The sequence below is a fragment of the Trichosurus vulpecula genome, chromosome 2 (genome assembly GCF_011100635.1).
Source record: "Trichosurus vulpecula isolate mTriVul1 chromosome 2, mTriVul1.pri, whole genome shotgun sequence".
NCBI classification, from domain to species: domain Eukaryota; kingdom Metazoa; phylum Chordata; class Mammalia; order Diprotodontia; family Phalangeridae; genus Trichosurus; species Trichosurus vulpecula.
In genome coordinates, this window is record NC_050574.1 from 407792119 (window position 1) to 407807230 (window position 15112).

Below are 15112 nucleotides of genomic sequence, written 5' to 3' on the forward strand. Positions count from 1 at the left end.
ACTTCCATCACTCAGAACATTTAAAAAGGTAACAATACTCACTGAGAGGCATAGGTTCTCTTCTAAAATCTGTGAAATTATAACCGCCTTTTGTATTACATCACAAGATCTCTGTGTCTTTGAAAAAGATATCTATAAAAATGATGCACATTAAGGTCATTAAGTTGGCCTGAAAGATCATCATGTTTTTATACACTGAAAATAATTATGCAAATATGGGAAGGATGATGCAGGGGTATGCTAGAGCCAGCTTGAACAACTTGAGAGCCAATTATTAAATTTTTAGTGAGAGCTTTTGTCTTAGAAATTGGCAAATGCTAAAAATAAATGCTATTGTTTTGTTCATTGTTTAGACTCATGACAGTGATGGATAAAATGTCAATAATGTAGATTAAACTTAAAGGTGTCATGCAGTTGCAGAAAGCCAGTTGTTGAATATTTAGCAGCATACCCTTGACAATGAACTATGATTTGATCAGCATGGAGAACACCCTCCCATTAAGTTTCTGATGTAGTAAATAAGTCCTACTGAGCTGCCTAAGACTTGGCTTAAAAGACTTACTCAGTGTTACAGACTACATTTTCATCCTATCAAGGTAGAAAATACTGAGGTAGAAAACAGTAAAGTGGGCAAGACTACAGCTTCAGGTATAGGATTATCATGCCACGTTAGAAGTAAGTTACTGACAATAAAACTATCAAGATGTAAATAGTAATCTTAAAAGTTTTATTATTTTTTTTAAAAAATAGCAATTTAGCATTTACTAAAATAAATCATCTTCATCAATTTTATTGAATATCTTCTGAGTGTAGACATGATCCCACGTTGATAGGGAAACATAAATCACAGCTAGGTATTTTTCACTTTAGTATGCTCAATTACTCAGTATTCAGATGTTAATTATGATTTGTTCTTTAATTCATCTTGGCCATTTTTATTGTTTATTCATCCTCAAACAAAGAGAATGTCAGGGTAGGATGAATTTATTGAATTACTTGGAAATTACAGTAAATGATATGGTGGCAAGAAAGTCTAAATTATTGGCTAATAAACTTTTTTTGATTATATGTTGATTTTCTTTACCAGCTCCCCATTAAAATGGAAAAAAAATCCAAGATAACAAATTGGGGAATAATGCCAAAAAACAGACCATCATTAGAATATCTGTCAATCATATGGTGGCAAACCAAACAATTCTGGCTTAAAGTCCTCTAGTGATTTCAGCACCAATGTTGCTCTTCTTGTAAGCTCAGGGTTCAATTGTTCATCTGGAACCATAACCACCTGCATCCCAGCTGCACGGGCTGCCTCAACTCCATTTGGAGCATCTTCGAACACAAGGCACTGTGGTACACAAGAACAGAAAGACAAGGCAATTAAGTCATGTTAGGTAATGAGACATTTAAACTCAGTTTTTATCATAAACATTAACACCAAGCTCACCATCATCATTATAATCATCACCGATATCATAATCACCACTTCACCATCATGATCAGTTTGTCTTATTTTGTAAAAATTGGCAGGTAAAACAACTGGCAATGTTCTTATGAATTAGTGAATATTGTTGCCTGGCCAGTAAACAGGCTTTCAAGTTGCTAATTGGCTTTCCAAACTTGTACTTTAGTGAAGCTCTGGTAAGAACAAACATGAGTGAAATTCTGTTTAGCTGGGTTAAGCCATATCAGTAATTCTCAGTCAAAAACCTATTATATTGAAAAACAAAAATCTGTCCAATCAATAACTGAACATCACAGGCATGGGAGGAAATGATGAAAATTTCATGTTTTAAAAATACAGAATTATTTTCAGGACTGTTAATGTCTCATGTACTATAGTTTGTAAATTAAATGATTAGGGTGTTTTTGTTTAAAAATTCAGTTGCCTGTGTGCCAGTGTTAAGTAACAAAAATCTAATTAGCACAAAAATTCAGTGCCCATGTGAAGCATCTGTTTTGGTTTATCATGTATATCCATCTTATTATCTGGATTACTGACGCACAGGAATTTAAAAGCTCCTGTGCTCTCTTCATTTAGAAATTCACATTTAAAAGGATACTATATTCATCATCGAGCTGGTAAATGTTCTTTCTGCTGGGTAGACTTTCTGTGAATTTCTGATTATGACATACTTAAAACAGGAAACTGGTTACTGTCTATTATTTTGTAAGCAAAACTAATGGTGTACAATGAAATGTATTTTTCAATATCACCAGCAAAGCTTGTGAAAGTTTGAAGCTGGAAAGGAAGCATCAGGATCTGTTATACCAGCCCTGACACCTTGGCAAAAACTGCACTTTTCTGGGCCTTATCTATAAAATAGGCACAGTATTTAGATGTCTCAAAGGGACATCGTGAAGGAAGAACTTCTGTGAACCTGAAAGCACTATATAAATGTGAGCTCGATTGACTTTTGTTTTTATTTAGTTGTTTGGTAATGTCTGACTCTCCATGACCCCATGGACCATATACTGTCTGTGGCAGGGATGGAGAGCCAGAGGCCCTAAGGCCACATGTGGCCCTCTAGGTCCTCAAGTGTGGCCCTTTGACTAAACCCAAACTTCACAGAACAAATCCCTTTAATAATAGGATTTGTTCTGTAAAACTTGGGCTCAGTCAAAAGGCCACACCCCAGCACCTATAGAAAGCCACATGTGGCCTTGAGGCTGCAGGTCCTCACCCCTGGTCTATGGGGTTTTCTTGGTAAAGATACTGGAATAGTTTATCATTTCCTTCTCCAGTGGATTAAGGCAAACAGATGTTAAGTGACTTTCCCAGGTTCACACAGCCAGTAAGTGTCTGAGGTCACATTTGAACTCAGGTCTTCCTTACTCTAGGGCTCTATCCACTGAACCACCTAGCTGCCTCCTAGATTGACTAAATCCTTCTAAATAATAAAGAATTCCTGACTGATGTTAATTATAAAGTTTTTCAATCTTTCCCTCTTCTTACCTCTCCATTTGTAAACACTCTTACCTAATAATTCCTCTTATTATCTCTGCTGTTAGCCAACATTTATCCAAATGTCCTCTAAGAGGTGATAAGCATCTCAGGAACTATGTTAACAAACTAACTACCTGGGGGGCCTAGGTATCACTTTGAACTCCCTGCCCTTAGCCCGAGTATCTAATTTCTGTTGCTAAGAAGCAAGGAGTTGCCAAGTCTCATTGATTCCACTTTCCTAACATCTCTGGCATAAGGGTGCCTTTTATCCCTTGATGCTGTCACCACTCTGGTGCAGACCCTCATCTGGACCACATTAGCCTGCTAGTTGGTCTTCTTGCTCAAGTCTTTCCCCGCTCCAGTCCGTCCTTCATTCAGATGTCAAATCGATATCCCTAAAGCACAGGTCTGATCATGTCACACTGGTCCGTCCCTTTCCCCCTTCAATAAACTCCAGTGGCTCCCCTATCACCTCTAATATACAATAAAAGGCCCTCTTTTTGCAGTTCAATGTCTTTCATTACCTGGCCTCCTATCTTTCTGATCTTTTATAGCTTACCTGCCCTTCTCTACACTGGGAGACAGTTGTAATGGGGTGGAAAGAACACTCGAATTGGATTAAAAGAACAGAATTCGAATCTCAGGACTGTCAATAAGCTGTGTGACCTTGAACAAGCTAATTAAAACTCTCTGATTTTCAGCTTCTATGTACAATGGAACCAAATTATCCCGAGACCAGCTGCATTTAAAAAACAAAAGGAATATGACAACAAGATAAAAAAAATGGAATATGTCTGTCAGACTTTTACAATTCTCTACTGTCAACTGTAAGAATACTGGAAAGACCACTTAGATTAGATCATCTCTGAAAGTGATAAACTACAATGAAGAAATGGTAATGGCACTTAAGATTAAATTAGAAAAAATAGCCAAACCTTGCTAAATATGAAAGAAATCTGTGTTGGAATTGATATAGTTTTAAAGGTATTTTAGGATCTAGTTCGCAAGTTATCTCAAATGGGGGAAGATTCTAAAAGATCATACAACATCACAGTCAATACTTTTATATTTCACCCCACCTCCACAAAATCACCTAGCATCAGCAAATAATTCATTTGCCTGCTTTCTGATCTTTATTAAATCCATAAGAAAACTATGTATCACATGTAGCAATCATCTTTAAAAAGTTAGAAGATAAAGGAAAAAATTTTCACAAATAATTTTCTACATTGGACATATCTTGATGCTCACACCACTGACTGAGAGATGCATATAAGATCCCAAAATGTTTATTTATTGATTTCAAGAAAGCAGATGACTCAGTGTAAGGAAGACGAGGCTCAGTTGGAGGGTACTCAGAAAACAGTTCTGTGATAATGATGCAAAGCTGTCTATTCTTGCAAAACTGCATCTCTTTAGAATCAGTATTCTCCATTTGATACTATATGGCTGCGAGTCATGGAACACCACAATTTCAGAAAAATTAAAATTACACATGCCTGCAAGAGTAACGAAAAGGCATGTGGGCATGGCCTAATTTTAGGTAGTGGCATACACAGCACCTACCACCAGTGCTTCAGTTTTCTCTTTTGTAAAGTGAGGCGGTTGTATTAGATGGATCTATAAGGTCCTTTCCTGTCAAAATCTATGATCCAAAGTAGGTTATATAATATTACTGCTAAAAATCTGCAAATACAAGTAGAATAGAATATCATTTATCAAGGACTGATAAAATTGGAACAGGAAGGCCAATAATGTACTAAGAATAAAAGAGTGATATGCTGAATGGTACACTGGCATCACTAAGTACCAAAAGAAGTCATGTCAACAAGCTTTTTATTAAGTGCCTACTATGAGTTAGGCCCTGTGTTAAAGTCTAGGGATTCAAAGACAGGCAAAAGTCATTCCCTGCTCTCAAGGAGCTCACAGTCTAATGTGGGAGATAGCATGTAGAAACAAGATAAAAACAGGATAAATTGGAGATAATCTTGGAGGGAAGGCATCAGCAATTAAGGGTTTTAGGAGAGGCTTCTCGAGGAAAGTGGGATTTTAACTGGGGGATGAAGGAAGTCAGGGAAACCAGGAGGAACAAATGAAGAGGAAACTGCATGGGTGACAGCCAAAGAAAATTCTTGGAGCTGGAGTATTATGTATGTTACTGGATAGTGTACAAGGAAGGGAATAATGTGTAAAAAGAATGGAAAAGTTGGAAGGGGCCAGGTTATGAAAGGCTTTAAAAACTAATAGAGTAAGTCTTCTGGTACATTTGGACAGAGTCTTTATGGGAGATTTATAGGAAAACATAAAACACACTGGATATGAAGTGATAGAGAGGCTGAGATTTGTATTCATGAATAGAATATAAATCTGACAAAAATCAGGTATACTACGATCAGTCCTTTGACTTGTCCTTTAATATTATGATGTCCTTAAAGCCGATTTTTTAATAAGTTCTTCCTAATTTTCTCCAGTTTGTCAAAGATATCTCTTGGTTCTTTTATTTTTATCAAACTTTACTTTTGAAATACCAACCATTTCTCACAGGCTATTGAAAAATTCTGATTTCTACCTGTGACAGTTTTTGAAAAGATTTTATTTTTCCCCTCCACAATTTATTCTGGTTAGCTAAGTTATCAGAGACAATTTTAATTTAAAAAAAAATTATGGATCCTCTTTCAGTCTTTTGACACTATGGGTATGTTTTGAAGATCTGTGGTTGCTAAGCAGTTAGTTTTCTAAAATAAAAATTTAAAAGATCAACTACGCAACTATGCACACATGAAAGAGTTCTGGAAAGAATGCTTATACATTGTACAGCCCATCCATAAACGGGTCAAATGAGCTAACTGGATAATGTAATTAACTGCTAGCACTTACAAAGCAGTTAAGGTTGCATATTATCTCATTTTTAACAACAACCGTGGGAGGGAGGTACTATTACTATCTCTGTTTTATAGATAAGCAAACTGAGGCACAGAGAGGTTACTTGACTTGCCCAGAATCACATAGGTAATATGTCTGAAGCAGTATTCAAACTCAGGTTTTCCTGACTCCAAGTCCAGAGTTCTCCATATACTGTGACACCTGGTTGCCTAATTAGGAAACAGTGCATTTCTCAATCATGATTGTTACTTGGGGCTTTTCCTTACTTCAAATTCTGTTATACGGTCACAGGAAATAGAAAGTATCAACAACTTAAAGTGATGAGGAAAAGTATCATCAAAAACATACATAAAAGACATAACTGAAACACTTTTCAATGCTTCTTATTCTTTGGGGAAATTTCCACCTATTTTCTCATGTCATATATGTATGTCATGTTCATTGGTTTATGTTTACATTTTTCCCTACAATTTTCTGGTTCTGTTTTAAAGACTTAGGACTTCAAAATCATGGAGTATGGACATCTGAGCTAAAGCATAATGCAAGGCTAAAGGAGGTAATATGAGAGTGTTTTTAAAAAAAAAACACCATAAAGCTCTAAATCAAATCAATATTGTTGGAACTGTATTTTAAATAAGTTTGAAATTCCAAGTCTCAGTGTAAGGAAGTATAGAACACAATAGGACATAATCAGCAGGGAAAAAATGAAATAAACTAGATTTATTGAAGAAAAATGCTCACAATAAGAAGTAGTCAGGGTGGATGGAAACTGGTCAGGTCTGCTGCAGCCCTGCTGAAAGGGCACCAAAACCAGTAAATCTGATAAGACTTTTACACAGTTCTTATTTGCATCAAGCAGGGAGACTGGTGCAGATTCCTGGGGAGAAGAAATACTTGGAGAACTGATAACTAATTGATATTCAAACTCCTGGCCTGGGGTGGAGGGGAGAAGGCAGAGAGAGAAGGAAGAAAAGATGGAAGAGGTTTTAGATCATTACTGTAGGCCTTACTGTGACAGGGTAAAATAATTTCATTATCTGTTCTCTTTTGAACTTATCAATAATACTGTCAAGGGCACCACCATCTTCTCAGTTACCCATGCCTGCAATTTTGTGTCATCCTCCATTGCTGACTCTCACTTCCCCCAATCAATTGCTTATCATTTCTACCCCTATCTATTGCATCTCTTTTCTCTACTATCACCTCTGCCACCTACCCTTGTTCATTCAGGCCCTCATCATTTCTTGCCTGGACAACTATAATGACTTTCTAGTTGGTTTCCTTGCCTTGAGTCAATAAACTCAAGTGGCTCCCTATTACCTCAAGGATCAAATATAAGCTCCTGTGTTTGGCACTGTGTCAACCTCTGTGACTCTCCAGACCTAAATTTCCTTCCCTGGTCATCACTATGCTAAATGTTATTTCCTTGATTAGAATGTAAGCTCTTTGGGTGCAAGGATAGTCTCTATTTATATTCCCAGCCCTTGGTCCTGTGACTGTCAGGATAGATGCTTTACCTTCTGTTTGCTTATTCAAAGCTCTTCAGAACATGGGCCCTTCCTGCCTCCTTGATCTTCTTATCCATTACTCCTCTCCATGCATTCTACGTTATGGCTGAAAGGTGCTTTGGAATGTCTCACACAAGATGCTCTATCTTTCATCTCAGTGTCTTTGCACTGGCTATTTCCTTGGACTTGGAATATGTTCCACATGTTCCTCTGACTCTTTAACAATCCCTTCCTTCCTTCAATCCTCAGGTCAAAGGTTGCCTTCTTCGACACCTTCCCAAATGCCCCCCGTATGCTAGTAACTTCTCCTCTTGGATTTTACCTTCTGCCTGCTCTGTATATTTCTGACATGTAAGTATATCTATCGATTATCTATCTATCTAGTACCCCTAAGTAGATTGTAAGTTCTTTAAGGTAGGGTATGATGTTGCTTTTTCTTTGTACCTTCTGCTTAGTCAGTGCCTGGAACACTGTAAGCACAATAAATATTTGTTGATAGCTTGATTTGTGTACCCACTGCTTAGCACAGTGCACTAAACACAGTAGAAACAATGTTTTTTCAAATTGTTGAACTTCCAAATTACTGATTATTCTTTCTTATTGTGAGTACTGACTTCTTTGATTCATTTGCCCTAACATACTTACATGCAAAAATATAATTTATTTTAATATCTTATCAATTTTCCTAATTTAACTTTTTAAAAGTCATTTAGAAACTTGGCTTGGATTGTCTAAGGATAAACAGGCTTGGGGCAAACAGGAGGCATCATGGGCATTTACTAAATTGCAGAGTGAAACTGCCTAGCTTTAAATAGTCACTCTACATAATTTTCAGAGTAGACAATTCTTATGTATAGCACTAAGTACACTGTATGATAAAATATGGTCATTATAACTTACTTCCAAATAGTACTGAATGTTCCTTATTGCAGTTTTCTAATCTTCATGACTAGCATAATAAAAGCTAATTTAATTTAACAGACATTTATCAGGGGCCTAATGGGTATAAAAGGGACTTTGCTACCAAGGCAAAAATGAAACAACTCCCCGCTTTCAAGGTGTTTATGAGTCTACTAGGGAGTACATAGAATGTACATAGATTAGAAAATATAACGTAATTTATGGGGAGGAGTATACTAGTGAGCGAAGGAATGAGGGGACTGTCACTGAGAAGGTGACTCATGAATTGTACCATGATGGAATAATAATGATAACAGCAGCTAACATTTATATAGTGCTTACTGTGTGCCAGGCAAGATTCTATGAGGTGAAGTTAGAAGGGAGCACACTGAAAGAATAGGCAAAGGCTACAGGAATACTAAGAGGCAAGATCTGGAATGTCAAGAACAGGGAACAGTTAGCAGCCTGTTAGGATGGGCATATAATCTTACAAGTGGAAAATTCTGGAGTGCTATCATCTGACCACAATAAGATACTAATCTATATGCGATGTTTCCCATTTAGGGAAATTATTAACGGCATAATAGTTAATGAAACTGGCTTGCCTATGATTTAAAACATTTTTAAAAAAGATTATCATTAATTGGGAATGTTGTCTGATGGAAAATATATTTGATATGAGTCTCATTTATAAGAATACCACTATAATCCATTCTAATGAGTTTATCTGGGGAAAAAAAAAGTTGTCTACTCTAAACAGCCTCAAATTGAAAGTATATTTGATCATTTTTATAATAATTTGTTGAAAATGTGACACGATTTCAAAACAAGAAAAAAGCTTTTACTAGCCAATTTGTTATTTATTCATCCAACACATTTATTAAACACCAGCCAATACCCAACAATTATTTCAGCTGTCAGTTTATTTACAAACAAACCCACAATACTAAAGTGAATTGGTTGTTTTAGCATTATTAACTTTTTTAATTAAAAGCATTATTGATCTATTTTTAATCACCAAAATTTTTCTCAGCAAATCTTTCTCTTTCCCCTTCCAGAGAACCATCCCATATTGTTTTGACATTATTTATATATACCCTGAGGTGGCTATGGAAACCAATGCTGGTACACATATCCAATATATGCAAATCTGCTAAATATAGATTTCAGGCTCTGTGCTAAGTGCTGATGACACGAAAAAAGACAAAACATTTTCTACTTTCAATGAGTTCACAATCTAATACGCAAGAAAACAAGAAAGCAATGATATACAAACAGAATGTAGACAGGATAAATTGAAGTTAAGCAACTGAGGAAAGACATGGATTTTGGAAATGGAGTACATGGAGGTGAGTGTCACTGGATGGAGGGAGTAAGGTTTGAGAAGACTGCAAAGGTGGGAAGGGACCAGGCTATGAAGGACTTTGAACGCCAAACAGAGGTCTTATATAGTCCTAATTTGATCTTGAAGATGAAAGGGAGCCACTAGAGTTTATTGATTGGGAATGACATGGTCAGACCTACATTTCAGGAAGATCATGTTGATAGCTATCTAAAGGATGGACTGGAGTGTCTTTGAATGGAGAGCCTTGAGTCAGGGAGACTAACCAGAAGGCTATTGTAATAGTCCAGGCAATAGGTCATAAGCACCTGCATAAGGGCATGGCTGTGTCCAGAAGAAAGAGATGTTTGTATGAGAGATTTTACAAACACAGAATTGATAGGACTTTGCAAATGATTGTTATGGGGGAGTGAGCCTGGGTGACAATAGTAATAGTAATCTCCTCTACAGTAACAGAAAAATTAGGAATAGGAGAGGACTTGGGGTGGGGGTAAGATAATGAATTATTTTGAACATGCTGAGTTTAAGATGTCTTTGGTTTGTCATCTGGTTTGAGATGTCCAATAAGGAGTTAGCGATGCTGGACCTTAGGAAAGAGGTTAAGGATGAAAAGTCTATCTGAGAATCATCAGCACAGAGAATGAATCTGTGGGAGCTGATGAAATCACAATGTGAAAGAGTCTACAGGGAGAAGAGAAGACAGCTCAGGGCAGAGCTAGCCATAGCTAGCAGGTGCCATCTCACTTAAGGTCCAGCAAAGGAGAAAAAAGGAACAATCAGGTTGGAAGAGAACTAGGAGAAAGTACTGCCATGGGACCCAGAAAGAAAAGAGTATCAAAGAGAAGAGCATGACTGATAGAGTGAAAAGCTTCAGGGATTCAGGAAGAATGAGGACTGAGAAAAGTCCCTTAGATTGAGCAATTAAGAGATCATGGATAATGTTGGAGAGAGAAGTTTTAGTTGCATTGTTAGATTGGAAGTGGGTCTACAAAGTACAGCCCAGTCCAAAGGCCATACCTGGCCATCTGTTTTTGCACAGCCTATAAACTAAGAATTTTTTTTTTAAATATTTTTAGGTTCTAAGGAGCCTTGTGCTGCTGCTGACTATTAGGGAAATGTATATTTTACTATTTGTATTTATCTTAGCATTAAATTCTGTAATAAAAATTTGTATAAGTAATTTTTGATTTCTTAATTTTAGAAATAATCATCAGTGTGGACACAGCTAGACTTGGGAGTCAGAAAACCTGAGTTCAAATCCAGCCTTAGACAACTGAATGAATGAAAAAGCATTTATAAAGTGTTTGCTACATGTTAAGCACTGTGCTAACAGTGGATAATACTGTTATGGGGATAACAGTGGATAGCTACAGAAAGAAAACAGAGTAGCTATCCTCAAAGAACTTACATTCTAATGGAGGAAACAACACACAAAGAAAGTAGGAGACCCAGAAGAGCACTTTGGTCCTGCAAGCTACATGAGGTGGTGAGTAGGACTTTGGGGGAGGGAGTACACTGACACACACCATCCAATAACAATGGCAGATTTGATCTGATCTTGTTTTTTGTTTGTAGAGCTAAGGTGGAGGTTGGGGGGAAAGGGTACCCAAAATTAGGCAAGGCAGCTGAGAAGCTATGGAGATGACTGGAGAGTCAGAAGTGAAATGGTTAGGCCCCTTCCTGAAATAGTCCTTCCTGAGCAGCAATCACCCTAAGGAGAACAAGGTCCCAGAGTGGACATTACTCCAGAAGCAAAAGTGGCTAGATGGCAAAGCTATAAAGTGGCTCTTAGTTTGACCCTGGCAAGTCACCTAACCCTACTCAATCTTAGTTTCCTCAACTGTAAAATGTGAATATTAACAGCCCCAATGTTATGACAATGAAATGAGATAATATGTGTAAACCCTAAACCTTGAAAGCTCTAAAGCACTATGAAATGCAAGCCAATATTATTCTAATCATTCTGCCAGGAGCAGTCTTAAAGTAGATCATCAAGGCCACAGAAGAGTTAACAATGCTTTGTCCAAAGTAGGCCCTCAGTGATTATCTGGTGATTTGATTTTGATCTACCAAAGAGTAAAAATCAGCATTGACACAAACAGACTTACAATTACATTCATTGGAACTGAAAGCCAAATGGATGAATCAACTGTACCACAGAGGCCATTGTTTCTTTTTTCTTAGGGAAATGTCCAGTCTTTGAAAATTCATGATTAAGCATTCCTGAAGGGGATGAAAGGAGCCTTAAAGAGTCTGCTATATCTTTCATTCAAGAAAACTGTATCATGAGACAGTGTTTCCATATTATAATGTATATATATAAATAAAACTCTGCCAAAGAACTTCAATATAGCACAAAAAGCTTTTTTCCCCTTTGTCTTTTTAAAATACTGACTCCATGTCCATCAATCTGTCAGCAGCCATTTAAAACCAATCAAATAAAACTACAAAAAGACCTTCTGTGTTTGGAGGTCTAATAAGGCAAATCTTAATTACTTGCTTCTAGTGGGCCAACATAACTCTTTTTTCACTAATGGTTTCTTTATATTGTCAACAAAAATGTCACTTTACATCTGTTATCACTTTAAACTAGTTGTATTACATATGGATAGCCTTGTTTATAGAGTGGACTCCTTCACTCCTTGGAGTGAGGAGAGGATAAGAATTATACTTCTCAAAAGGCTAACATATTATGACTGATTTTAAATACATAAAAATTATATTCTGTGCATCATCTGATCTTTGTTATATATCAGTGTGTATAAATATAAATTGCATTTTAATTCTCAAATGTTTTTCACAACAGAACAATAGCCTTCAAATCTAAAGTCAAGGAATTTGTGGAAGCTTGTGGAATTTAATGAGAATCTTATACATTGTGCAGCAAAACCCTACACTTTCTGTGGGGCAGCAAGAGTACCTTTGTAATATATGCCACTTTTTAAAGGAGTCTACTTAAAAGAGTTGACATAATAGCATTATCATGGCATCCTGAAATGGCCTTCACTGATTTATACAGAGAGACCTAAGTGACTTCTATATTGACTCAAAATTCATTGTATAAGGGAAACTGATAATTATTATAGAAGACAATAACTCATAATGAAAAAGCTCAACCAATTCACTGGAACTAGAGGCAATTAAAACTGTTAATTATCAAAGAAGTCAGGCAAATGACCCATAATTATGTTAGATTTAATGTGACAGCAAGATGCATCGTCTTCTTTCAGTCTTTCTTGCTATTGACACCTACTGAATATGGCACAGCAACATATTTAACAGATGATGAAAGACTTACAAAGGTCACAAACAAAATGAATTTATTTCTTTGTCTGCACAAGGATGTCATAACTATTCTTCCAAGTTTGATACGTAAAAATAAAGCACAATAATTCCTAAGTCACTTTAAGTCAGTGTTCTGGCAATGAAACATTTAAAACATTCAGAAGGTTTCTTACTTTTTCATTTTGTTCTCAAAGCTCATGTTAATGTTCGATAATTATCTCTAAGGATGATATTATTTTCAGGGTTACTCTAACATATACATATGTGTGTGTGTATATATATATATATATGTGTGTGTGTGTGTGTGTGTGTGTACACATATATATGTATGTATACACACACCCATATATATGAGGCTCACAACAAATCAGAAAAATCTGAGCAAAATGCATTTTATATATTTTCAAGAAGCAATCTGAATTTTAAGTGTAAATGCTAATTTTAATTAAAAATATTTAAATAAGTAAATGAAAATTCTCATTTACAACACAAAAATGGTGGTCTTCATTTTCTACTACAAATAACTATCTAATTTCAGTAAGCTATAAAACATACGCTACCTATGTAGCTTTTAGATTTAATTCTAAAAGTATAAACAAAATTCCATATAATGTGTTAAACAATGCGATAATATAAGACTTTAAAGTTGTTTGGACAGTCTACTACATTTCCGGAAATCATAAGTAAGCAGGCCATGAAATCAAATATTGTACCTGTATTTAAATAACTAAGCTACATGAAAAGCTACATTTTATAAACTTACCCATATACATATACTTAGTGCTATATGGCTAGGAACTCGATCACGTAAGTTATTTTAAAATGAAAAGATTTGAGAATTGAAAGGGATCTTTCAATTTTATCTTGTCCAATGCCTCATTTTATAGAAGAGAAAACTGAAGGCAATTAATCTGAAGTTACTTGCCTAGGGTTAGAGCCAGATAAGGTAAGCGGCAGAGACAGGATTTCAAGCCTAAGTGTTCTGACTCTTCATCGAGTACCCTTTCAGTCATACCATGTTGCTTGAACCACAAAACTTCTCAACCCTTAGATGTCAATATTGCAAGTATTGTCATCCTTATTTCTCCTCTGGCGCATCTCTGGTCGCACCTTTCTATTCATAGAAATCATACCTTCTCTACAACTTCTCATCTTGTGCGCTTCTTCATGATTTTCCATATATTCTCCACAGAGGATGAAGCCTTTCAATAGCTCAGATGTCCCAACGTGCCATCCAGGTTATTCATGCGCTGTCTCTTACTCTGGCTACATCATGGGCCAGCTTACTTTTTCAGTCATCTATATCCTTCATAATATATTTCTCACGATTTCCTGCATACAAATCCTCATTGGTAACATGTGACAGTCTACTTACAATATTACACATACTATACATGTTTCCACTAGCCTACTGGGCTATTTCTAATCTTAAATCTTCTGAAATCACAGTATTTCACGACTTTTAGTCATACAGCTCCACCAGAAGATGCCTCAAGAGTGGCATGGAGGAAACGGTGACCAGCGATGTCTGTTCACTGAAACTCAATAGAGGGCCAAACCCACTTTCTATTGGCTGATTACCTGAGAAATTCAGAGTGATGGGCTAACACGTTGGACTTTCTCTCCAATTTAATTTAACAAACATTAAGCTATGTGCAAGACGCTGAGCTAGGTGGTGGGGATGCAAATATAAAAAATGACTGCATACCGCTGCCTGGGCAGAGAACAATTTCTACCCATATTATACCAATCTCACTGTTACTTGAAAACACTATTGTATGTCCAATGGATCTTCAGTGGAACCCAGAAGATAGATATATAAGTGTGTACGTATGTATATGTGCATGTATGTATATGTGTATATGTATGTATATACACATGCATGCATATATATTTCTTCAACCTCTCCCTATCAAGATGCTCCTTCCCTATAACTTTCAAATATATTTCTCTATAGCCTGAAAGAAATTTCCACTAGACTCTAATATCTTCTTAAGCTACAATCCTGTATCTTACCGTTTTTTCCCTCAAATTTCTAGAAAAATCTATATTTTGCCAAGAATGAGGTCTCTCTACCTGGTGTTCGGGCCACCATTTCTAGAGAATACTTCCTGCATTCTGGCCAGCATTTTTGTCCTCAAACCATGGGATTTGGCATTCTGCCCCCAAAGCTGCTCTTGGCTCTGATAGATGAGTTTTGCTCAGAATCATACATCTATATCACTTCCCAAACAACCACTTCTAAATCAT

The 15112-nt window shown here is 36.4% G+C and overlaps 1 protein-coding gene across 1 annotated transcript in view; it reads right to left on the bottom strand.

Moving 5' to 3' along the window:
- Positions 1 to 706: 706 nt before the first annotated feature.
- The window catches only part of LOC118837740 (pseudouridine 5'-phosphatase), a 178446-nt gene continuing 164040 nt past the window's right edge, over positions 707 to 15112 (bottom strand). Inside the window, exon 4 of the mRNA XM_036744809.1 lies at positions 707 to 1345. Within this exon, the coding sequence (XP_036600704.1) occupies positions 1169 to 1345 (177 nt within the window). The 3' untranslated portion in view covers positions 707 to 1168. The remainder of the gene's footprint in view (positions 1346 to 15112) is intronic.